General features: G+C 57.9%; 6 protein-coding genes across 6 annotated transcripts; 2 read left to right on the forward strand and 4 right to left on the reverse strand.

Annotated features, from left to right (window-relative positions):
- Positions 1-936: 936 nt before the first annotated feature.
- SDRG_02646 (hypothetical protein) lies at positions 937-1785 on the reverse strand. Its single transcript, XM_008608238.1, has one exon. The coding sequence runs from the start codon at positions 1771-1773 to the stop codon at positions 1060-1062; it is 714 nt and encodes a 237-aa protein (XP_008606460.1). The 5' UTR covers positions 1774-1785; the 3' UTR covers positions 937-1059.
- Positions 1786-4251: 2466 nt separating this feature from the next.
- On the forward strand, positions 4252-6674 carry SDRG_02647 (hypothetical protein). Its single transcript, XM_008608239.1, has 12 exons — positions 4252-4431; positions 4476-4710; positions 4756-4901; positions 4944-5163; positions 5204-5278; positions 5322-5403; positions 5453-5631; positions 5684-5773; positions 5820-5991; positions 6040-6143; positions 6188-6361; positions 6409-6674. Exons 1-12 carry the CDS (start codon positions 4259-4261, stop codon positions 6598-6600), a joined length of 1842 nt encoding a protein of 613 aa, XP_008606461.1. The 5' UTR covers positions 4252-4258; the 3' UTR covers positions 6601-6674.
- A 23-nt stretch (positions 6675-6697) lies between these two features.
- On the reverse strand, positions 6698-13401 carry SDRG_02648 (hypothetical protein; the record flags this gene model as incomplete). Its single annotated transcript, XM_008608240.1, has 20 exons — positions 12843-13401; positions 12629-12800; positions 12443-12583; positions 12089-12398; positions 11925-12042; positions 11615-11879; positions 11472-11569; positions 11271-11427; positions 11081-11225; positions 10920-11038; positions 10725-10873; positions 10503-10677; positions 10124-10453; positions 9763-10077; positions 9411-9716; positions 9150-9363; positions 8740-9103; positions 7281-8693; positions 7042-7228; positions 6698-7000 (listed from the first exon to the last, which is right to left on the reverse strand). Exons 1-20 carry the CDS (start codon positions 13394-13396, stop codon positions 6698-6700), a joined length of 5835 nt encoding a protein of 1944 aa, XP_008606462.1. The 5' UTR covers positions 13397-13401.
- A 137-nt stretch (positions 13402-13538) lies between these two features.
- SDRG_02649 (hypothetical protein) lies at positions 13539-19220 on the forward strand. Its single transcript, XM_008608241.1, has 20 exons — positions 13539-13684; positions 13732-13870; positions 13914-14489; positions 14538-14688; positions 14734-14821; positions 14865-15165; positions 15210-15370; positions 15415-15510; positions 15558-15708; positions 15764-15886; positions 15931-16169; positions 16216-16263; positions 16317-16373; positions 16416-16516; positions 16562-17230; positions 17276-17497; positions 17547-17761; positions 17805-18599; positions 18663-18847; positions 18895-19220. Exons 1-20 carry the CDS (start codon positions 13544-13546, stop codon positions 19009-19011), a joined length of 4575 nt encoding a protein of 1524 aa, XP_008606463.1. The 5' UTR covers positions 13539-13543; the 3' UTR covers positions 19012-19220.
- Positions 19221-19400: 180 nt separating this feature from the next.
- SDRG_02650 (hypothetical protein) lies at positions 19401-21951 on the reverse strand. The gene has a single exon (XM_008608242.1). The coding sequence runs from the start codon at positions 21853-21855 to the stop codon at positions 19486-19488; it is 2370 nt and encodes a 789-aa protein (XP_008606464.1). The 5' UTR covers positions 21856-21951; the 3' UTR covers positions 19401-19485.
- Positions 21952-21995: 44 nt separating this feature from the next.
- Positions 21996-24122, reverse strand: SDRG_02651 (hypothetical protein). Its single transcript, XM_008608243.1, has one exon. It carries the CDS (start codon positions 24092-24094, stop codon positions 22049-22051), a length of 2046 nt encoding a protein of 681 aa, XP_008606465.1. The 5' UTR covers positions 24095-24122; the 3' UTR covers positions 21996-22048.
- Between the last annotated feature and the right edge of the window lie 417 nt (positions 24123-24539).

The raw sequence follows: 24539 nt of genomic DNA on the forward strand, positions 1-24539 counted from the left end.
CACTGGAGTAGAGCTTGCTGTTGTGGCGACCAAAGGCGTGCCAACGTATGATCCGCACAAGCGTGCTGCCACTTCGGTAGGAATCAACGCACCGTTTAAAAGCCATGTTCACAACGCCATAGCCGCCATACCCGCTAGCTCCATGTCCGACACTACACCATCAGAAATGGCTCGAGTGGGCTTGTGCTCAATTGTCGTTCTGCCTTTCTGTGTTTCTATCTTTCTGCTTGCTCGGCCGTTTGCGGAATCAAGAAAACCTTGTTCACTTTTTGGGAAACGACGCTTCTGCAATTGAGTTGTTCGTGATGGCACTGCATGGTGCTCTTGGTGTCCCGATGCAACTAGCCACGGCACTAGGAAAACATCATAGAGCCAGCCCGCCACTTGCATGTTTAGGGTTCCCATCGCTCTTCCTCACAACGCTGATTTTGAATGCGTCCCAACTCGCATGAAGAAGACCTGCACGAGTAGCATGACTCCTCGTCCGCAGCACGTGGCAGCTTTACGCGGAAGGCGTTGCAAATCAGACAAGAAAACGACAGAAAGGGCACTTGTGTAAAGGTGCGAAGTTAGGACCCAAACCAGACCGACGACACGGTATTATGGCGCGACTACACCTGGGTCCATCGTGGCTAATTCGCGTGTAGCTTGCTGATTCTGTGGCGGCGCGTAATGCCCAACGAGAGACGTGGACCAGCTGGCGTCAGATCAGATTCACCACTGCCGCAAAGGGCAGCGCGTACTCAGAATTCTCATCTCTGAGAACGGGACGAATGGACCAGACAGGCTCCGACGTGTAACTCACTTGCATCGTGTTTGATATGGGTACACGTGTCGAGCTTCCAGAGGACTGTGCCGGCCAGCCCTGTCGGTAGGCGGCTTGGCGGAAGCGCTACTAGTGCGTGACATATCGTGCTCGATAAAGACGATATGACTAGAGCTGCAGACTGAATGAATATTGCGTCACGTTACTATACACTGCGAGGAGTTGTCCAAGGAGACAATGTGGTTGGAAATGGCTTTTTAGACCGGCGAATAAGTTAGCGTCCGCGCTTGCGGCTATTCGTGCACGGGCGACGTCCCGGCCTTGTCTTTTGCAATGCACTGCGTTAGTGGCGGCAGGCTCGTGGGCACTGGCAGCTTTGAGGGAAAGAGCGAAGCGCCGTACGGCCGTGACTCGGCATACATGGGCGGCGGCGGTGGGTACATCGCTGGCGGCATGTACGACGACGCTCGGTCGTGGTACATCATGGTTGGCGGCGCGTAGTTGCTGGTACTGGCGCCGTATGCAGCTCTGGGACCGCCATAGTCGGGATACGGCGACGACGTGAGCACCTCTTCCGAGATGATGTTGACCAGCTTTTGAAGCACGCGCGACCGGAACGCTTCGCGGGCCTCGCCTTTGAGATACGAGGGTGTTCGTACTGTAATGTCATCGTCGAGGAGACCGGCAGTGTCGGGCTTGGACGGGTACAGCGGCGACGGCGGGTACGGCAGCGTGGGCAGCGACGAGTGCGCGTACGGGTAGTCGTGCGACGACGGTGACGGGAAGCTGGCCGCGCTCGGCGACGACGTGTAGTAGACCGACGACGACGTCGACGACTGGGTGCGGTTGTTGCGGTTCTTCCCGTCGAGCTTGCGCTGGTTCTGGTTTTGGCGCAGGCGATGCATGTCACAGAGGTTGTGCGGCTGGCCATTCGTCTTGAGCGCGCGCTCGTTCTCGCACTTGCCCGTCTTGTAGAGGCACTTGCCGCGGCTGCCTTCGCCTGCCATGAGGAGCCAAACTTTCTGAAAATGACACCATCGCTTCCGTCGCATCTGTCCGGATACACCCGGTTGCCAGCGAATCTGATCCTGGGTAATTGGACCCACCCCCTCCATCGCGATTTCAGGGACCTTTAGAGGGATCCTTGCACGCGTGCAAATGCTTCCTGGGTCGTACAAAAGACAAGAAGACTGGTCGTACGATATATCGATGCAAACGAGCGTGAATTGCGTATAACTCTTGGCTGCAGCGGACGTACTTGCTGCGCAATGGTAGAGGGGGAGGGTCCAAAATGATGGCTGTTCGCGGCCGTCGTCCCAATTGGTGGTGGGTGCAACAATCCAGCTTTATCCGTGTGTGCATGCTCATTAGCATTGCAATGAGGGAAAAACCGTGCCAACGTCAGGTAAATTCCGTTATTGCAGCACAAGAGAGTATATTTCGAAAGAGATACCCTGTGTCTGATGCCCATCTGATGCGGAGTTCCGTGGCCCGTGTCTGATCCCGCTCGGTTCTTATCCCCGGCTTCATGAATGCTTTTTTGGTGACCTCACTACAAGATGCAGTTGATTCTCGCTCTGGCCGCGGGGCATTTTGAATTAATGCACCGGACGGGATTCTTGCCACTTCTGACGCCAATATTCCGAGTGCGCGGCACGCCAGACTGAGATCTGGCACTTCGCGACGCGGCTTCAACGAGTCGCGTCGTGAAGGCAGACATGTGGCACACACAGTACTTATATCGCTCTCGCCTGTCTGTAGCATCACGATCACGTCTATTGAGCTTGCTTGCTGTCAACGCAACGCGTCTGCAGAGCGTCGCTTTTCGGCCTGTCTGCCGCATCGCGGAGCTGGCTGCGTCCGAGCGAAAACTCGTGGCACAGGGGTCGATGCGACGGACGTTGAAGATGGAGGATCGCTGTCATGGATGGGTACGACGAAATATTCGCTCCCATGCAATATGACACACGACTCCAACGCCGGCCCATCCCCACAAGCTTCTTCGTTGCCTTCACCCGGCGATGGGATGTACGAAGGGAATCTTTACGCGTCTGATACTTCTCTTCCTATACAGAGTCTTTCAGGTCGTGCTTGCACGGCACGTAGACGTCGACGGCGGAGCAATCGGCTCGAGTTTACAGACTCAGATACTCGAACGGCAATTTGACTCATGGTATCTGATCGGAGCTACTCGACTCCGCGACAACACCTCTCGCAGCTGCTCTGGATTCAAACACATATATATTGGTGCCCGATGCACTCGCACCTCGTAAACGTGCGCGACCATGAGACGTAGTACGTGGCTGCATTGTTCGTTCTTGAGTCATGCACCAACTCTCTTGGCGCGCCTTCGTTCCCTATACCTGCACCATCACAGTAGCAGTCAACACTCTCCGGAATGAGTCTCCCACGTCGTGTAGCGCGAGTCTCTAACGCCGTAGGGTCTGAGCAGTCGCCTGTCGGCTGCTCCTACTGCAGCTTCTACAACTAGGCTTGCATATGACATGCTTCACACGAGGTTTCTCTTCGATCGATGACATGGATGCGCCAAGCCCCGGGAACACGCTTCACGATACTTCGATGGTTTGCAAATGAGCCGCAGACATACTACGGAAGGCGGCCTAAAAAGCGCCCATTCAACCGACGAAAAACAAATGCCGTCGTTTTCACAAACTTCAACAAGGTCGGTCAGTCTCATTGGCTTCATCGGCTGGCCATTTTGAAGCTCGTTGTATTGGTTGTTCGCGAGCGAGGTAGGACTGTGTTGTCGCGCTATTAGTTGCTTCATATGGCACAAAGTTCACGGGCACCAGTGACTTGAAGGTCGGCGATGTGCTTGCAGAAAGTCACCAACGTCGACAGTATGAGCGTTTCGCGCGCGCACATCGATGTGCAAAGTACAATCCTCGTTTCGTGCTGACGCAAAACTCACGGGTCCATTGCCGATCGAGCACCTCAGCTCGTTATTCCGCTGTTTCACGCTTCCATAGACACGGCCGGCGATATTGGTTTGACCGCCGCTGCTTTCTCTTGCCATTTATTCACTTTGGTCCTCTGTGCCGCCTTGCCTTTGAACTGGTGGCTGTAATCGATCGCTGCTTTCACTACCGACCCTCAACGATGTGCTAATAGAGATGAGAGCCAAGACAGAACGCGCCAGCATTTCCAGTACAGTCGAGCACTTCCTAGCGCAATGTACGGACGACTGTGTTGGTTGCAGCCAGATTTTGTTACTGCAGGGACGCGCTGCGGTGTCTATGCCCATAGACCGAGAAGCCTCGCTCACGAAGCGTCGCCTTTCCCACTTCGTGCTCGAATCTGTTCACGGACGACCGCTCTGCGTGCAGCTTATGCACCACCCACATACGCACCCTTTGCTGGGCTCGCTCGCTTGCCACGTACGCCGTGGGCAGGCCCACGCTCCTTTATCCGGACCCTCCGGATACAACGACTGTTACGAATTGCTCCAAGTGCATAATCGAAAAAGGCAGCATGTCTGGAGCGGACGGAGGAGCGTCGTTGAAGCGCCTGCAGTCGGTCCTGAGCCACGTCCGCGAGACGCCGGCGCCGACGGCCAGCGCCAAGACCCGCTGGGATGGCTGGGGCTACGAAGACACCAACATCTTTCTCAACCCGCAAGGCGTCGTCGAGTTTGCCGGGACGCGGTACGCTCGCCACCATGCGCGACCAAAACATCAAGCGTGCGTAGGTACGAAGAAGTGTTTCCCGCAGAGCGCGTCTTGCCTGGCGTGCGCGCGTGGGCCGAATCCAAGGTCGGCTTGGACGTCAACCGCCGCATTACGCTCAACGCCACGCCGCCCAAGATCAAGGCCGGCAGCGAAGTCATGCACGAAGGCTTCTTGGCCGAGATGGCGTCGCTTGCGCTGCCCGTCGACCTCGACCCGGTCACGCGTGTGCGCCACTCGCACGGCCAGACCTGCGGCGTACGCGTCCCTATCCCAAGGCGCGCGTGTTGATGCTGTGCGTAGGAAATCTTTCGCATCCGAACGTGCACCGAGTTTGATCGCGTGCCGGACGCGGTCATTAGCCCGCTGACGCACGAGCAGGTGCAGGCGGTCGTCACCGCGGCCGTCAAGCACAACGTGGTCATCATCCCGTACGGCGGTGGCACCAAGTACGTTCGACTGGCGCTTTGACGTGCTCACAAGGCCGGTAGCGTCTCGAACGCGCTCACGTGCAGCGAGCACGAGCGCTGTATGATCGTATCGCTCGACATGCGCAAGATGACGGCCATCTTGAGCGTCGACAAGGAAAACATGACAGCGCTCGTCGAGGCGGGTATTTCGGGCCTCGATCTGCACAACAAGCTCAAGAACAAGGGCGTCACGCTCGGGCACGAGCCCGATTCGTGGGAGTTTTCGACCGTCGGCGGCTGGGTACGGCCACAATAATGCGATATCTGCTGACCGCACGCAGGTCGCGACGCGGGCGTCGGGCATGAAGAAGAACACGTACGGCAACATTGAAGACATGCTCATCAACCTCACCATGGTGAGACAACCACTCACGAACTCTATCTCAACACGTGGACTAGGTGACGCCGCAAGGCACGCTGACCAAGTCGTGCAACGTGCCCCGGGTTTCGATGGGTCCCGACATGATGCAAATGGCCCTCGGTCCCGCTATATCTGCATGTTTGATACATATACTTACGTCCGGTACTAGGCTCGGAGGGCCTCTTTGGCGTTGTGACCCGGGTCATGTTTCGTGTGCGCCCGCTGCCCGAAGTGCAGCTGTACGACTCGATCCTGTTTCCTACGTTGGGCGACGGCATTGCTGCGCTCCACGACATTACGCGCGAAGGCTGCATCCCTGCGTCGCTGCGCCTTCTCGACAACACCCAAGTACGTCCATACGACGATTGGCCTCTGCCCCTCTCACGCTGCATTGGTCTAGTTTCAACTGGGCCAAGCGCTCAAGCCGGCCTCGAGCCACCCCTTGACAGCGCACCTGATTTCGCTCGCAACCAAGGCGTATGTGACCAAGGTGCGTCATCTATTCCGACTTGGGATCTCACGTGCTGGCATGACAGATCAAGGGCTTCGACGTCAACTCGATGTGTGCGGCGACCATCTTGTTTGAGGGCACAAAAGAGCAGACGGAGCGGTACCAGCGCCAGATCCACGCCATTGCGGCCAAGCACGGGGGTATGATTGGTGGCGCCGAGAACGGCAAGCGCGGGTACTTCCTTACTTATGTCATTGGTACGTTGGGCTCGCAACGAATCTCTGGGCGACTCCTTTTGTATGTAGCGTACATTCGCGACTTTGTGATGGACTTTTACTTTTTGACCGACTCGTTCGAGACGGCGGTGCCGTGGACAAACGTCAAGCAGCTCATCGCCGACATCAATAACGTACGACGCGTCATTGCCTCCGTCACTTGACATGTTGAAACTAGGAAATTGGTCTTGTCTGCGCTGGCCACGGCGTGCCCAACAAGCACGTCGTCATGTGCCGCATCTCGCAGGTCTACGAGACGGGCGTCTGCCTCTATGTCTACTACGGCGTCAACTTTTTCGGCGTCAAGGAACCGCTCAAGCTCTTCCACACAATCGAGCAGTCGTGCGTCGACGTACGGCCGCTTGTCTTGACTCTATGATGTATTCATTGTGAGCATAGGTCATGATGCGGAACGGCGCGGCGCTGAGCCACCACCATGGCATTGGCAAGCACCGCAAGCAGTGGCTCCCGCAGGTGCTTTCGGCGCCGGCGCTGAGTGCGATCCACGGTCTCAAGGCCGCCGTGGACCCGACCAATGTCTTTGCGACCAACAACATTATCACGACGACGCTGCCGCCGACACGCGAGTAGAGACACGCAAGAATCATGGTAGATTGGATGCTTTTCTTTGAAATGTATACCCTCCCTTGTGCCCATGGCGGACATTCGGCTTTGTACATGGCCTCGGCTATGTGAGCCAGCCGTCGTTGGTCGATGAGATCTGCAGCGACGGTGTGGGAACCGTCGTCGTCGACGTTTTCTCGCCTCGTAGCGACGTCATGCAGAGCGCACAGGCGGTCGCAGCGGCCTTGTTCCGGAACGCGCAGACGGGACACTGCAGCACGACTTCAAACTCGCTCGATGGCGCGGCCGACGTGTTTTTTGCAGCGCACACCTCGCAGCGGTCGAGCGTCGGGCTCTGGCTGTGAAAGCATATGGGGCAATTCCAATTGCCAGCCTTGGGTGGCGGCGCGCGGCGCGGCGTCGGTGCCTACCTCAACGTTGCTCTTGTATAGCAGGCATAGTGTCTACCACGGGGGCCGCATGCTTCTTGAAGGCGAAAATCGAGTTGTACATCTGGTTGAAATGCGCCTTCTCGTCTTCCGTGGCAGCCTCCTTGAGCCACGTCTCCACCGTCCGCGCGGTGAGGACGGGCGCGTCTTCGCGGCACAGCGATGGCTGCGTCGGGTTGCGCTCAATGAGTCGCGACATCGGCGGTCTATCACGACATCCTCGCGGTCCAGGTTCCAACGTTGAGACGTTTGACGCACCGTGTGTCACGAAAGACAACTTGACCAAACTCGATATAGTCGATGCGGTCCGAGAACGTGGCTGCAAATCGTGCACTGACTTGCGCCATGACATCGGGACCGACTGGCACGTTGAGCTGACGCAAGGCTGCGAAGAACCCGTCGATGGTCACGAAGCCCGTGCGCTGGCCGTCGTACTGCTGACAGAGCGTCATGAAACGTGTCTTGTCGACATGTGCTTGCAGCACAAAGAACGAGCGCAAGTCGTCTTCGATCTGCTGCAGGGACCGCGGACTCGGCGGTAGCGCTCGCGGCGTCACCATCATGCCATGGGAAGCGGCGACGGGAACAAAGGATCGAGGCGGTACATGGTCGACGACCGGCGGTGCGACTGGCGGTGCGTACGTCTCGAGCAGCGTTGCGAATGCTCGATACGGACACTGCGCTTTGGACCGAAGCGCGTGTTGAAGCGTTTGGAGCTCTGCGGCGGTCAGAGGGCACTCGATGAGCCGAAGCACGGTGCTGAACTCGGTCCACTCGATGTGACCTCGATGGTGCGAATCGCATTTCTCGAGGAGCGACAGCCCATTGATGTTGCGCTGGGCAGCACTCAAGAAGCTTTGATAGAGACGCCCCATAAGACTGGGCAGCGATGAAGTCGACGACACCGATGTGCTGGAGCGCGACGTTTTGAGTGGCGAGGACCCGCCGTAGCGGTCAAGCGCTGCCTCCATAGCACGAACGAACGCAGTTGCGTCGACGCGGTGATGCTTTGTCTTGCACGCCGCTGCGATCGCGTCCAGATCTGACTTTTTCCACGGCAGCTTGAGACTTAGGAGAAACTGCGCAAGGGCTTTGGGGCGCCACGGAAGGCGCGTGTTGGCCTCCGCTAGCTTGGAGTCGCACTTGTGGCATTTAGACGACGACCACCCCGCGGTGAGAAGGACACGGTCCAAGATGGCGTCCATCGACACGATCTTCCCCGGCGACGACCGGCGGTGCGGACTTCCGCTGCGCCCACTCGCACAACTGCTGCTATCGTCGCTTTGACTCGCCTGGGATGAAGCGTCGCTAAGCGACAACTCGTCGTCGTCGTCATCATCGCGTCGTACAGCGGCGACGTTGGCTTTGTCCAGCGCAAGAAGCTGGGCGGTCGCCAGGTCGCGCAAGAAGAGCGATGTCTTGACAACGCCCGTCTCTTTGACGACGTAGTAGTCACGGATGACGTCCCCGTCGATGCCAGCGACGGCCGCGTGGCGGTCCTGACGCAACACCGTGTCTAGAAACTTGTCTAGAATCTGGGTAAATTTGGATGCCGTGACGCCGTCCCCAGACTTGTACTTGACAAAGTACTTAGCAAAGACAAATGGCCGCGGAAGCAGTTGGTCGAAGATCGCCACGCGCACGAGCTGCTTGCCCAGGCGCGTAAATGTCCTAGAAGCCAGTGCCATGAGATGCCAGTTCTCTTGATATCGCCGACCCTTGGCTTTGGAGCGCTTGCATTTGGTCTTTGGACGGCGACGCAGGTGGTTTTCCAGAGGAGGCTTTGACCGCTGGACTTGGTGGTTTGCTCGGCGAGCCATTTCCGCCACTTGTCGGTGCGGGGGGTGTTGCTTGGGGCGGCGGCGCTTTGTTCGGGTCGACCTTTGTCTGCAGGATCTTGTCGGCGTTGGTCGCAAAGTGAAAGAACTCGAGGTAGTCGATTTCGTTGTCTTGGTTCGAGTCGAAGAAATGCAGAATGGACGACTTTTCCGCGGCAGTGAGCCCTTTGGAGAGGCCCATTTCGTCAAGCACGAGCAGGAATTCGTCGGTGGAGATGGACCCGTCTTGATTCACATCGTACTCTAGCACAATTGTATAGCACATTTGCAGCCATGGCAAATGTTGCACCGAGAAAGAGGCGGCGGAAGCGGTCGGCGTCTTTCTCGTTTGCGACAGTGTCCAAAATGCTTTGCTGCATCTGCGCAATTACAGCGTCGACCTTGCCCCGGCTTTCGCCCGACTCAAAGACCTTGGGCCCACGCACGACAAAGTCGAGAAAGACGTTCGAGGCCCACTGCTGCGTCGTCGGTGCCACAAAGTACCGGTGCAGCGCTGAAACCTCCTACGAATCCAAGTTGCGAGGTGTTTCCTATCGCATTTTGCACCCACGTCGGGGGAGAACGGGTGTCGGACACCCGCGGTCCAGAGAAGTTCCTTGAAGTCGCTTGCGCTGAGCTTGTTCTTGTAGTGCTCGCAAGCACTTCTAAAGTCAAAGCGCGCGCCGGCTTTGTCTTCGGCCTTTTGAATCTCGGCGTGGAGCTCGAGCGCGAGGGCAGGGTTGACGGTGGGTGCTTCGCCAGACGTAGTAGCCGTCGGCAGCATGCACGCAAGAAACACTTGGCAAAATGTATCGTACGGGATCGCGTCTTCCGACTGCGCGTACTGCACCAGCGCATCGATCAAGTGCGGTCGGTCCTGCACTCCACCGCTCAAACAAGTGAAACGATTGATATATCGATACCTTTTTGGACTTGCGCGGCAGCTGCAGGTCCAGCGCGTCAAACAGCTGCCCAAACTTGGTTGCTGACAGCATGCCCGTGTTGGCCTTGTCGGCAATCAAGCACATGCGTTTGAAGACTGACGCAAACGTCTCGGCACCGGCCGCCGGCAGCGATGTCGCAAAGGCTTCCTTCATGCACGTGACGAGCTTTGGGTCGTTCCAATGCGACAGCAAGTGGAGGCTCTCGTCGCTGGTCGTCGCAAATCGGCAGAATTCGTCGAAGCTGACACCGCCATGCTCGTCGAGCTCGAACCGCCGCAACAAGCTCTTGATTTCCTATCCAAACACCATACTATACATCATTGAAAGGCAAAGAACAAACGTTGGAGCGGAGGAAGCTCCCCAAATCCATATCGAGAAGCGTCGCTTCGAGGGAGGGCATGCTGATTGAGCCCGTCTTGTTCTTGTCAAAGAGGTCAAACGGTACGTGGTAGTCGAACTTTCCGTCCAGCGTCTTGGCGCAGCGGCGGAGTTCCCCGAGCAGCATGTAGCAGCCTTTTGCGAAGCCGGGGCTGTCATATGGCGTGATGAAGCCGTGCTTCATGTTGCGGCGCTCGGCCACGTCCCGCAATGCGGCCAGAAAGCGGTCAATGACAACGCGCCCGTCACCACCGCAATCCGCACCCGTGTGCTGGACCAGATAGACAAAATCCTACAGTCAGCCGACGTCGGGATGTGTCGTTTACTTGCAGTAAGCGTACTTTAATGTCGATCGACGGAATGCTTGCTTCGGCTGCAAGCTCTGAGAGATGGTCGTGCAGCGCGGGCAGCGATACTGACCCTGTCCCGAGGCTGTTGAGGCGGTTGTAGACTGGGTCAATGTCTGTTGTCGGGTGCGGTCCCACGAGCTTCTTGCCCGCTAGCAGCAGCGACGAGCTGCCTCGAATGACCACGAGGCCGTGCTGCGACATATAAGCTCTTACATTTTCTTTGGGTTGTGGTTCACAAAGGCGTGGTACGCAGCCTGCATGATCTGGCCTGGCACAGCCCCCGGGGGTGGGTTGGGTGAGATGACAATGCAGAGCTGGCGGAGCTCGAGCGGGCTGAGCCGCACCTTGTGTTGGCGTAAAATCTAAAGGGTGATATGGGCTATGAAATTCTTGAGAATTTTTTTGTACCTTGTCGATCATGGAGACTCTGAGGATGTTGTCATGCGACTTAATGCGCTTCCACGACGCACTTGAGTCGATGTTGCCATCTTTTACGAGCTTGGAGTTTTGGTGCTCGATCGCCCAGCCTACACAGACGCTGACAGCGTCCGCCACCAAACCTTCGGTACCTTGAAGAACGCTTGCAGCTTGAGCGATTCGTGCGGCCTGCCGCGCTTGGATGTCGCAGACGCCAGTGACAAACTTCAAAAAGTCTGCATAGTCGACAACGCCGTCCTTGTTGACGTCAAAGCGTGCCATGATCTTGGCCAGTTCCTAGCGCAGTGTATCGCACTTGGCTTCAACGATAAATGCTTCTACTTCCGGCGCGACGAGAATTTGCTGGGCGCTCAAGAGGCGCAAAAAGTCCCCACGTGCCCACCGACCGTCTCCAATCGCGTTGTGCGCTGTAAAGACGACCCGGTAGTTGGACGACGCACTCGTGAGCGATCGCTGCAGCCGCTCCGCGATCGCGTCCCTAACCCTATACATTGCCACTGACTTGCCCGATCAGGTCCATACACATCCGTGTCGGTCCAGAGCACAAACAGCAGCAGAGTCTCGTAGTCGATTTTCTTTTTGCCTTCAATGTCGATGCGTTTCCAGACCTCGTGGAACCGCTGCGGCATGATGAGTACTAATACATGGCAACAACAACAGCGCACCTTGGGGTCGAGGCGACAGCCAAGACCGATAAGACCTGCTTTCACCTTGGCGATCGTCAAGTACTTGCGGTTCTTGACGTCAAACGCTTGGAAGAGTTTGAGGAAATTCAACACGCCGTCGGCGTCGGTGGGACAGCGCCGGCGCACAGTGATGCGAATCTGGTGCTCGAGGGCGTCGATCTCTTCGATGGGAATCGCACTCGTCGCCGTCGTCGGCGACAGCACCGGCGCGTGCACAACGACATCGGACACGGGGTACACGGCGCTACCCACATGCATTCTAATGATTCGTTTTTCGAAGGGCGTGTACCGGGTCCACAAAAAGACACCGCGCTTCGTGATCTTTTCATCGAGCGAGCCTTCGATGCGCTTGAAGCCGCGGCATGGCGGCATCCATAGCGTCGCCGATTGGTCGTCCACGAGGTGCCCTACTCGGACCCAACGTTTTGCACAATACGTTATCGATGAACGCACCTCCCGTGACGCACAAGTCGACCAGCGCCGGTGTTTGGTGCGCGCCGGTGGGCTTACACGGCGCAAACTTGAGGTACATGAACTTGCGATAGAAAGGCTTGGCGCCGTTGAAGCAGACGTAGCCTCGGCCCATGAGGTCCTTGTCCTGGTTCGACGCCGAATACGCAATCGCCTCAATCGGGACTTTGGTCGGGTCGCGCTTGGTCCAAAAGTACAAATGGCCGTTCGAGTGCGACGTCCACACGTTGCGCGGGTAAACCTCGTAGCCTTCGCGCTTGAACTCGGCCGCCTCTTCGTCCGACGTCGAGTACTAAGCCACACTATTTGCATCATGTGTGACGAGACGCGGCGTACCCGAAGGTCCGATATCGCAGGCAGCTCTTCAAACGTCGGCGAGTGAAAGCGGTCCGTGTCCTTGTAGAACATTTCAAAGTCCGTGGGCTTGACGACGCCGTCGTTGTCATAGTCCAAGAGATGCAAAAGCACGTCGATTTCCTACTCACCTACTGTTCAGTCAGCGTCTCGGCGACGTTAGCGTACCCCCGTCGTGAGCACAATGTCAAACTCGCGCCCGATCGCATTCCCAAACAGATTTGGCGCCAAGCAGCTGTCGTTGTGGATATCGGTCATGCGGCGATACATCTCGAGGAGTTCGTTGTCCGAGAGCTTGAGCTTCCGCAGCGCGTGCCAGTACTTGCAGAGAAGCACAAGCCTACTTGCCGTCATACCACAGACTCTATCGTGCAAGACCTACAGTTGCACGCGGTTCAAAAGACAGAATTCGAGAAAGTCCAAGAGCGACACTTTGGTGCGGCTTGCGCTGTTGAGAATGCGCTGAAAGAGAATTGACGTGTCTTCCTGCGCTACGAGACACTCGAACGCTGGGTCGCTCGCCATGAGCTTCCGGAACTGGTGCTCCTCGAGGTAGTAGTCAGCCGCGGTCCGCGGCGGCGGCTTGGGTGCCAAGAGGGAGCGCATCGACTTGGCCGGTTTGGCGGACGACGGCAGCTCGTCCATCGAGAAGGTCTTGAAGAGGTCCTTGAGGTAGTAATAGATTCCATTTTCACCCTTGATTGACGATGCTTTCTCGCGAAAGATCTGGCGAGCGCGGTGCCCGAGCACGTCGTCTGCGAACTTGCAGAGCATGTAGGCGCCAATCTCCTTTCCATCGAGCTTGAGGTTCGCGAGCAACGGGTGCGTCTCGACATCCAACGCCGGCGTTGACGACTGCACGAGCTTGGGCTTCTCTGGTGGCTTCTCGGCTGGCTTCTCGCTGGCGCCCGTCGGCTTGGTCGGCGACGTCGCCATCGCTCAAGGGACACAAAACCAACTGCCTCAATTTCCCACGCGATCGACATATGTGAAAAACGCACGTGAGAATGGTTTATATACACTATAGTATTGCATCGAGAGGTGGGAAACGGTGCATCACATCGGCCCTCACACGGCGGTTTCATGACCGCGGACGACGAGGACACGACCGCGGAGCGGCTCAAGCGGCCGATCACGGATGCGCACCCGACGCTCTACATAGAGACAAGGAAGGCGCATGCTGCGGCCTCCGTGGACCTATACTGTCTGCTCTTCAACGCGCAGGTAGCGCTTCGAGTCGACTTTTGCACGACATACCCTGTACCATGCAGGGGGAGCTCATTGACCACGTGCCTATCAATGGGTCGCTGCGAGACGGCTCGATCGTGCAAGCGCCCCGCAATCAGCACGGCTACCACCAAAAGATGGTGATATCACTGGCCAAGGTGCACCTTGGCGTGGATGTGATTGGTGCCCGACCGTTCCATCGCCAACGACTCATTCGAAGAACTAGGCATCATCCTTTCCCACAGCCACGACGTCGTCTTCGATCCACACAAGGTACTGGACGATTGCGTCGTCCACTGCTCGCTACTGTCGTCCGACACGAGCGACGCATTCGTCGACTTTTCAGCGACGGGCAGTGACGTCGTCTGCGTCGGCACCCATTCGGCCTCGACCTCGTCGCGGATTCTCGTGCAAAATGCCTTTGTCGTGGCCAAGATCTACAGAGACAACCGCCAGCGCCACACGTGGCTCTTGGACCCGATCAACGAAGCGGTTCAGTGCAGCAGCCACTGCCTCGTGGGTCTCACGCGCGCCCTACAGCTCTTCCTCCTCGACATCATTCCCGACATCGATATTCCCAACGTCACGTCGCTCAAGACGATTCGAGGCATCTGCTCGACGCTGACGAGCACCGAGTTTTTGGAGCTCGAGGCGCTCTTTCCCAAGAACGGCTCGGGCGTGCCAAAAGCCGCCTTTGCAGAGTGCTTGGCGCTGGGCATTATCAAGTCCCGCCCCGAGCTCCGCGCCGAGAAGCGGGCAATAGCACTCTTGCGTCTGCTCTGCGAAATGTTTGATCAAATCGGTGCACATTGGAGAGACTTCATTATCCCTTGGTTGACCCTACACCTAGATATCAACGGGGACGAGCAAGTGGACTGGGAAGAGTTCACGACGTTTTGCATTGCGCTTGGCATGCTCTCGACAAAACAGTCGTACGACACGTCCGATGTCTCGGGCGTTGAATACGTCTACAAGCAGCTTCGCACGGCCCACGCGACCCGGTAGCTTCTTGCGCTTTGGCGTCGTTTTGTATAAACGTTTGCCAGACCATTTCCGTACCATATAACCAAGATGCGCGCTTTTGAGCATGTGCGCAAGGTTGCGATCCTCGAGCAAGAAAGCCCTCTCGTCGCCGTATAGGACATTGCACACCTCGTGCTGGCTCATTTGCGACTAGATTTTCGATATGGACGGCACGTTCCTGCACGACATGGCCAACGTCATGAAGACGAGTGTCATGAAGGACGGGCTATACATTCTCGACATTGAGCACATCCCGACGCGCAACTGCTACGTCATCTCGAGCTCGGACCGGATCTTGACGCTCTGGAACATCGTCAACGCCGTGAAAGGACAGTACGTCCAAAGCGGTCGGTTCACCAACCACCACATGGTGCGCACGATCAAGTGGTGCGCGACGCTCAAGCTCTGCATGACGTCGAGCTCCAAACACACTGTGCTCTGGAACTTTGACGCGGGTACGCACCGGCCTCGCCGACAGATTGACACACCGATACGTTAGGCAAGATTGAGCACCGGCTACACGGCCACAGCGACCTCATCACTGACATTGTCGAAGTCCCCGGAGCACCTCTGTTTCTTACAGCGTCGTACGACCATACGGTGGCGCTCTGGGAGATGGACCGTATGCGACTCGTTTTCGCGTTCGAAGGGCACACGCAGGTTCTTCGCCCTACAAACAATTGATGACAGGAACCCGCGTCTAGGGCGTGCTGCACGTGGACTGCATTGGGAACGTCCTCGTCTCGTGCGGCTTTGAGCACCACGCGCGCGTGTGGAGCCTCGCCACTCGCAAGCAGCTCGTACGTTCCAGTGTGGCTTATCAATGTATGGACAACATGTCATGTAGGTGCTATTGACTGGTCACCACGAAATGCTTCTGGACGCCAAGCTCGTTCGGCTCAATCCCAATACCCTACTGTGTACCACGGGCGACGTTGGCGGCAACTTTCAGGTTTGGGACATTTCCCGCTGCATCGTCGACGCGTCCAAAGATGCTGGTATGCACAAACCTGCGACTGACCCGTGATTGATATAATAACATCGTGTGTGCAGCGGTCGTGCTCCACAAGTTGAACGTCGGCATTCCTGGCTGTGTCACCCCCGTCTTTCACACCTTTACGGTGCTCCCCCAAGACCACAAACAGCCACACAGCGAGCTCTGCGAGATCTGGACCGGTACGTGTCCGTTTTCATCCTGTAGGAGTTGACAAGCGGAGTAGGTACGGTCGATGTGGTGCGCCTCGTGCCCGAAGCCGTCTCGTCCATGCAAGCGCCCATGCAGCATGTGCTCTACAACGCACTCGCACACACGTTCACGGCCTCCGTCGGTGGCAAAATCACCGTCTGGCGCGGCAAAGACGGCCACATTGAGCAAGAACCGATCCACATCGCATCTGTTGAAGTGTGCGGGCTCTGCTACGACCTTCCGCGCCAGCGCAAGCTGTTTGTATCGACAAGCGTAAGTGCTTTGTCTCTTGGCCAAACCTTTCCCTCCATACGTCCAGGACGGCTATATCTGCATGTACAACCTCATTACGGGCGAGCTCATGGACGTACGATAAAACTGCGCATCGAACTGCTTGTATGGAAAACGCCTGTGACGTAGTCGGCCAAGTTGCACAACAGCGACGTCCTCGCCATGATCTATTGCGAACACACCAACGTCCTCGGAGGCTCGTCGTCCTGGCTTCACACACTACTGTAGTGCCTCATCACGACCGGTGGCGACGACACACTCGCGATTTGCGCCGACGTCAAAGGCGAAGGAAAGTTGGATCCGCTCCGAACCATTGAAAACGTCCACCGGTACGATGCTCTTGGCAGAGAGGTCGGTCTCTCAATTCACGTCAGCGCTGGCATGACCGCCTGCGCGTACTCGAGTGAGCACGGACTCATTGTGACGGGTGACGTCAAGGGCCATATCCGAGTGCACGACTTTCAGCGTCTCTCCCTTATGTTTCGGTGTGAAGGCCATGGCGGCGAGATCACGGCGCTCGCCTTCCACCCGGCGACGTGCGTGCTTTTTGCCGCCGAAGCCAGCGGCGACATTTGCGTCTGGCAGCTGCTCAACGTATTGACCTTGTCGCAGTGCGTCATGCGCCTCGTCGTGCCTGTTTCGACGACCTTCCTCACGAGCCCCGACCTTGACCCATCGAGTGCGACGCCAATCATCACGACTCTGTGCGCAACGTCCGACAAGATCGTCGCCGGCGATGACCACGGCCGCCTGCATGTCTGGCCGATTCAGCTGATGCGGAAACAAGCTAAGGGCATCACCAAACTCTTCTTCGAGCCGCTGCCAGCAAACATGATTGCGTACGCGCGCGGCGGGTACAACCCCAATTTGCGAATGACACGCATGCAGAGCGTCGCCACGTCCGACGTCAGCAGTGGTCACCACCACACGGCGCACCACAGGCCGATCATGGGCCGCCCTGCCGTTGTTCAGATCAAGGCGCCGACCACCTGGATCGCTCATACGAGCAAAGTCTACCACGTCGCACCGCTCCCAAGCCCAGGGTACGTCGTTTAAATTCCGCGCAAACACACTGACATGAAGGACAGATTTGTGTTTTCATCGAACGACACGGGCGTTCGCCTGTGGAGCGCCGACGGCGACTGCCTTGGAGCTCTCGACCGCAAGCACAGCAGTGGTAACGAGTCTGGAAGCACCGAGGCGAGCGTACCGTGGAAATACCGCCTGAGCCCATCCTCGTCAGCTCTGGAGCTCTCGGCCGCCGTACAGACCATGGCCAGGAACGTCCTTCGCCAAGTTGCGTCGTTGAGGTGGAAGATGCGTATGTGAGGCCCATCTCACGCTGCAACATGCTTGTAGCGCCACTGCAGTGACGTCAACGAGTCATACCCCACCGGCCCATCGCACGAGCATTCTTCTAGACGGCTCGCACCTGCGCACGCAGAGCTACCGTCGGTGCTCGAGTCTTCTCGACCTGCGGACCAAGTCCCACAAGGTCTCCATTGTCGAGCAAGAAGACGATCCGGCATTGACCCACACCATTCAGCACGCAACAGCCGAGACGGCCTTCTCTCGTACGCCACATTCTCTACTCGATTGTTTTAGCAAAACGACTAGGTCGGTCCCTCGCGGAGGGCATCAAGACCAACACGTTCACGCAGGACGAAGGGTTTATCCTCGAGTGCCTCAGCCACGACGCACATGCGCGCAAGACGTACGACTCGATCGTGTTTCCGCCGCTCTTGCTCACGAAGGCAGAGCTACGTCGGCAGCTTGAGCTGAACGCAGTGCCAAAGGCTGACACGGACGCCGTCGACGAGCTTCCGATGCTGCGCACGTGCGACAACTTTCTTGGCGAAGTCCGCGTGCACAAGGCCAAGATGACGCGCTTCTCGCACGAAATGCCATTGGACCCGTCGCCATTTCTGCAGACGCACTTGCCAGGAAAGAAGGCCCTCGCCACGACGTCCATGTCCGTTCCAAAGAGCAAGCAGGCAACGACACTACGACAACGAATGCAGTGGAAGATCGACGGGTTCGTCGACCAACCGGTGCTGCCCAGCGTTGTCAAGGCACCGGTGTCGCCAGCCCGGCGCCACGCACGGCAGTGGACCGACCCCACCTTTGCCGCCCTCGATGCGCGCCTCGAGTCGAGCTTGGGCCCGCGTCGGTCGCAGTCGACGACCGACCTCTCCTTCGTTCAAGCAAACATTTCGAGAAAACTCACGCTCTGCGAAACACTGCAAGGACTGGACGTGACGCGAACCAAAGTCGTGACACCGGCGATGACTCCGATGAGCCGACGCGTCGCGACACCAGCGTCGGTGCGAACACCGGTTATGGAGATTGTCAAAGCCGGTGGGAATCCCTTTGGGCCGCACTACTCAACCAAAGACGTGCTTGAGTTCGGTGGTACGACCGTCCTACCCCGAAACAGTATCGAATTCGACGAGGACATTGACCATGTTGGCGTAGACACGCTGCAACGCTTTGATAAAGACCTCTCGGGGGACATTGACATTGACGAGTGGCTGAAAATTATGACGGCGCTGGGGGCCAAGAGCCAAGCGATCGATGTGGCCGTTGCGCGCGACCTCTTCTCGACAGTCGACGACAACGACGACGGGCTCATTTCTCACCAAGAACTCCTCCACATTGTGGTATACTGCCGATTTCTGGCTTCTAAGAAATCAACCCGTTTCCATAGTTTCTACAAGCGACGAAGGAGCAGCTGATGCAAATGGAAGAGCTCATTCGAGCGTCGCAGCACCGCGCTCAGAAGACGGCATCACGGCCATCAACCGCCCAAGACCAAGACGAGTGAGTCTCCGAAGCGTCGCGTCCTTCTCATTCATGTCCTGCTTGACGTATTCGGTGAATGTGTTCCACACGAAGCGTCGATGACACGTCCTAGTAGCCTAGTCTTGAGTGTTTGCGTCTTCCTTTGCACATATTCGCTTGCGACCGGCTCGTTGATAACGCAATGAAGCCCCGACCTTTGTCTCTTGAATGCCAGCAAAGTGTGTTTGAAGCAGTTATGAACCAACCAGAGCTTACTCGCACAGCATCGTGTTCCCAAGGTCATATCACCGGTGCGTCGCATCGGTCGTTTTTGACACTGATTGGCGTCTTCTGGTTAATAATACCTTAATTCGATGGACATTATTGTACACAGTTTCAATCACCCAACTTGCTCGCATCAAGAGAACGACATGTTGTATCACGGTGTGTTTGTATGAATGGCATTATGTACACGCAGAGACAAATCAAAGGCACGGAAGCGAGAAACCAAAGCTCGTTAGCTGGAGCGCGCGGGCAACTCGATGTAGACTTCGCTAAGGCGCTGGCCGAGCAGTGTGAGCTCACACGCCGCCTCGAAGAGTCGCATGTCGTTGAGCTCGCCGTCGCAAATGTGGAAGAGAATGTCGAGCGATGCCTGCATCTTGTGCCAATCCCGGCTCGCAAAGGTCTTGCCCCACAGCGCGTGCGTGGGGACAAGCTCGGGCATGGGTGGGTTCCCGCTTTCCCAGTCGCAATACTCGGCGCAGTGCACCCACGCTTCGCGGAAGAGCGTTCCGAGCGCGATAAAGTCGACGTTCAAAAACGCCTTCCACTCTTCGTTGGCGACGGCAGCGAGATCGTCCATGTCGGGCAGCCGACCGCCCTTGCGCATCTTGGGCGACTCCATGTCGGTCAAGAGCCGAAAGGTGCGGCTGAGGTGGAACGGGTACGTGTAGTCGCCCTCGCGGCTGTGCTTGACGCCGCGCCCGTGCTCCTTGGCAAACTTACTTCGGCGGTCCCAGGCCTCGAGGCGCTTGGCGTTGGCCTCGCGCGCGTCCGGATCGCGCGCGTTCATAAAGTACGTTGCGTGCTGGAGATTGTAGCCCACCGATAGCATGCGCGAGACGAGAAAGCTCTCGGTCGGGCGCCCACCGTACCAGATGCTCGGACCTTTCTCCAGGAGCGTGGCCAGCGTGTCCAGCACCGGGATCGGAGCAATACGCTCGTGCAGGCGCAGTGCGTTGTAGAGGTGGAACACGAACCGGCCTTGCTGCACATCGTCCATGACGCCGACTCCGTACGAGAGGCTGAAGCTCAAGCTCATCGTGAGCATCCACTGGCCGGCCATCCACGGGTTGAGCCAGCCTTGGTCGAGCTCCAGTGGCGTAAAGTACGGGCACTTGTTGACGATCTGCATGATGCCTAGCATCCCCTGGACGTGTTCCGGGAGGAGCTTGAGCGTCCGCGGCGGCTGGATGAGGCCCGTGGCGTTGTTCTGGCACGCGAGCACGTGCTCCGTCACGCGCTTGAGGCTCGCTTTGGTCGAGGCCGCGATCTTGGCGCACGTGACGTTGTCCCATTCGGGGCCTTGCGTGTCCATGATCGACTCGAGGAGGCAAACCGTCGCGAAGACGAATGGGATGCTCGTGCGCTTCGTCTTTTGAAACTCAAAGACGAGGTTGGGCCAAGGCATGTAGTCCTTGTGGGCGCTCACAATCTCGGGACACTTGTCTTTTGTCGCAAAGAGCACCGGCGGCAGCATCTCCGAGAAGAGCGGGCCCACGAGCTCCTTCATGGACCAAAGCATGCCCGCCGCCTCGCTCCAAGGCGCAGTGCGCATGTTGCTTGGCATGGTAAACCGCGGGCCTTTGACTATATCAAGGAGGCCCGCGAGCCGGGGTAGCGCGCGCTGCAGCATCTTGAGGTTCTTGACGTAAAAAAGTCGCTCGTCGGTTGTCGCGAGCGAGGCTTCGTGCGCGTCCACGATGGCCTGCTCGAGCGCGGCCGCCGATCCGTGCGGCACGCGAAGCGTCTTTGCTATCGTGGCCGTGCTCGTGGCTGGCGTTGGCGACTTGCACGCTAGCGTGACAAGGCGCACGGCGGTCGCGAGGGAAGTGTTGTGCGACACCATCATCTCACGCAAGAACGGACCTCGCTCGACGAGTGCGAAAATCTCTGCCAGCGTCTCGAGGTACGGCAGCTCGAGGTGCAGTGTCGCCGACCACGTACTCACGAGCTTGACGCAGGCGTTTGTGACGGCGGTGGCCGCCACCAAGCTCGACTCACCCGCCTTCAGACTGGACCACGCATGGTCCACGTCACCGAGAAGCTCGTCAAGGTCCATGAGAAAGCAGATGGCGCGGAACTGGTCCGCCTCGATCGCAGCGACCGCAGTGTCCTCGGGACTCGGCTCGCGGATAGCAAAGGCCTTGGCGTCAAACGGCGGGAGCGACTCGTCTGGCGCATCGTCTTCATCGTTTTCGTCGTCAACTGCAAGCGCCTCGAACGCGTTGTGCAGTTGCCCTTCGTGCTTGGGCGACGGCGGCGCCGTCTCCTGCACCAGCGGCTCGAGCGTAGCGTCGACAGCGCGCAGGAGGTCGAGGAAGTACGCGTGGCCTTGGTCTGGCGGGAAGGCCTTACATGCCTGCCAACGCAGTTTGATGCTTGCTTTGAGCTGGCGAATGATGGCAACCGGAACGGGTGTAGCGCTCGCCGCAATGTCCTGCGTGGCGGCCCAGATCTGCGCCGTCGTCCACTCGACCTCTTCCGACTTGTTTTTCTTGTTCTTCTTCGCCTTCTTGGCGACGTTCTTCGTGCGCTGGAGCCAGGCGACGACCGCCGTGGTCGCGAGCTTGTACCGGTGCCACCGCCCACAACCGTCCGACATGCTTCCCGACAGTCCAAGACTGAATGAACCGCTCAGCTCGTTGAAGCGTTTGCCGCGGGTTAAACGTTAAACGCGCTAGTTTGGCTTGGAGGTAGAATATTTAACGTATCGGTCAAGGTGCGTTGCAGTCCTGGTTGCAGTCGCTCATTCAAAAAAGTATATATATATATCAGATAGAGTTGTGCTGTAGTCCCTACACGTCCTTGGCGGGCTCAATGTACACGAGCTCAAAATCGTCGCAGCCGGCCGCCGCCTTGTGCGTATTGAAGAGCGTTCGGAGCGCTGTAAAGTACACCTCGTGGAGCCGGTGGACGTCGTCGGTCGTCGGCGCGGCGCACTTGGTGACGGGAATCGGCGCGCCGACAGCCACCGTCATGGGCACCCGCCGCGGGATCGGGAGGTAAAAGCGTCCGTACGGAAAGAACGGGCACGGAACGGCAAACTTTTTCACGCTCCACTGCTGCAGCGCAGGGTACTGGACGTTGTCGAGGACCTCGCCTTCCTGGAAGCTAAGCACAGGCACGAGCGGTGTGCCGTGCTCGAGCGCCAGCCGGAGAAACCCGCGGTGGCCCGTGTACACGCGCACTTGGCGAATGCCCGAGTGCGACTGGAGCATCTCCGCTTGGCCGCCGGGCACGACCATGACCGACTGCTGCGACGCTAGCGACGCGGCAAAGGTCCTGCGGGAAACCTCGCGCGCCCCAAAGAGCTGGATGGCGTCGCGGAGGAGCGGAATGTAGTGCACGACGGACGCCGAGAGAGGGCACGCAAACACGTTGGGGTACAAGGCGCGCCACGACGACGAGAACTGGAGCCACATGACCGTGAGCGGCGTGATGCCGTGCGGGTGAAACCCAAAGACGTACGTGGCCGACGGGTCTAATGGCCCCGAGGCGAGCACGGTCGCTGAAAAGTAGCGCGCGACGGCCTCCATGACGGGGTTGCCCGTTGCGATAAACGATCGGCGAAAGCGACATCCAGTTTGCGCCGGCATGCCCACCATGGTACCAATGTAGTAGAGGTACCACGCGACACCCATGACGATCGTCGACGTGAGTGCGGGGAGTGCGTGCACGTAGTGATACATGACGGACGCGAGCGGGAGACTGTAAAAAAAGAGTGGGCACAGCCACACCTTGGGATGGTACTTGGCCGAGGCGTCCTTTCTTGTCACGTGGTCGTAGTACGCCGTCATGGACGGCATCGCGATCGCCATGATCGTCGTGCCCACAATGTACGCCGCGCTGTAGACCGCCGCCGTACTCCACGAGAGGTCCGAGTAGAGAAACGGAATTGTAAACGGCAAGTACCCGAAAAGCGTGAGGTTGCAGAGGAGCGTTGTGACGGCCAGGTCGAGCGAGCACGGCGTCACGGGTGCGGGGACGTCGGGGCTTTGGTACATGTGGAGGCTCACCATCATACTCAGCTGCGAGAAGAGCGCCGAGGCTGCTGCATAGCTCATGAGGCCGACGACAACCTCCAGCTCGATGACAAGAAACGAGAGGAGGAAGAGAGTCTGCAGCAGCAGTGAGATGGAAAATGTTGTCCAGGCCATGAACTGAAGGCGGACGAAGCGACCACCGCCCCGGAAGGGCTGGAAGAAGCGCCAGCCCGGCGTATCTTTGGCGATGATACCGCCGAGGCCATAGGTGCTCGTGACCGCGGCAACGCACAAGAGCAGCGAGCCTAATGACGCGTCGGAAGAGAGAGAACCGATGGACGCGTCGGCGATCATGGCCAAGATACACGCGCCGACGACCGCGAGCAAGTGGATGTAGTGGTGCACAAAGAGCGGCGCGGCGCCGTTCTGGGCCTTCTCCAGCACGAGGATCGAAGACACCATAAACATCTCGGCGATGAAGCAGAGACACGTGACCGAGAGACTGCTAAAGACGATGGGCGTTCGCAGCTCAAGGCTAGCGGCCATGGACCCCACGAGCGCGAGAGCATAGATGACCCAGCTGGCCACATGGTAGCCGCGGAAGGCGCCGTCAACGAGCTGATCGTCCTTGATGCGCGCGTGCACGGAAAGCTGGAGAATGTGTGTCACGGGCACGGCGAAGAACAGCACAAAGGTCGCGGCGTCGAGCAGCCACGGGTGCACGAGTGTCATGACAGCGTAGTGGTAGACCTCGAGCGCGATGCGGAGGAGGAAAGCCGTAAAGTCGGCAACGACCAAGGTGAGCGCGGCGCGGCGCCAGCCCATGAGCGACGAGGGCTCTTGCAACTCGGACTTCATGTTCGGAAATGACCGACCTCGCGGACGGTTGCGGCGGGATTGCCACTCACCAGATCTTCGTATTTTTAATTCGCTGCCTTTGATTGGCTCGCTACCCGAACGTCCTTTTTACCAGTGCGTCTTAGGACACCTTGCGTAATCGACGTCCAGCAGCTTGGTGACTGTTGTGCTACGCGACAAGGCAGACCGTAGCGCCGGCGACTTGGCGTTAAAGCCTTCGTGAAGGATCAATGATGGAACACCAAATACGCACGTCGAAAGGCGTGAACGAGATCGCCGATATAGATAGCTTTAGTACGTTTTTGGTTCATTTTTGCAATCACAGGTGGTACACCCAAGTACGTAGCGTGCAGCAAACCGCCTCTCGATCAGCGACTGTCCGTGCATGAGACTTTGCTACTTCCGTGCCGACGACAAAGCTGCTTGCAAAACGAATCCGAATGGC

Source organism: Saprolegnia diclina (genome assembly GCF_000281045.1).
Source record: "Saprolegnia diclina VS20 unplaced genomic scaffold supercont1.6, whole genome shotgun sequence".
Taxonomy (NCBI): domain Eukaryota; phylum Oomycota; class Saprolegniomycetes; order Saprolegniales; family Saprolegniaceae; genus Saprolegnia; species Saprolegnia diclina.

Bases quoted from the DNA above. Each gene is read 5' to 3' on its own strand.
- SDRG_02646 (XM_008608238.1), bottom strand. From the start codon at position 1,773: ATGGCAGGCGAAGGCAGCCGCGGCAAGTGCCTCTACAAGACGGGCAAG.
- SDRG_02647 (XM_008608239.1), top strand. From the start codon at position 4,259: ATGTCTGGAGCGGACGGAGGAGCGTCGTTGAAGCGCCTGCAGTCGGTC. The intron at 5,279-5,321 runs GTGAGACAACCA...CACGTGGACTAG, and splicing joins TGCTCATCAACCTCACCATG to GTGACGCCGCAAGGCACGCT. The intron at 5,992-6,039 runs GTACGTTGGGCT...TTTTGTATGTAG, and splicing joins CTTCCTTACTTATGTCATTG to CGTACATTCGCGACTTTGTG.
- SDRG_02649 (XM_008608241.1), top strand. From the start codon at position 13,544: ATGACCGCGGACGACGAGGACACGACCGCGGAGCGGCTCAAGCGGCCG. The intron at 13,871-13,913 runs GTGCCCGACCGT...TCGAAGAACTAG, and splicing joins CCTTGGCGTGGATGTGATTG to GCATCATCCTTTCCCACAGC. The intron at 15,887-15,930 runs GTACGTGTCCGT...CAAGCGGAGTAG, and splicing joins GCTCTGCGAGATCTGGACCG to GTACGGTCGATGTGGTGCGC.
- SDRG_02650 (XM_008608242.1), bottom strand. From the start codon at position 21,855: ATGTCGGACGGTTGTGGGCGGTGGCACCGGTACAAGCTCGCGACCACG.
- SDRG_02651 (XM_008608243.1), bottom strand. From the start codon at position 24,094: ATGAAGTCCGAGTTGCAAGAGCCCTCGTCGCTCATGGGCTGGCGCCGC.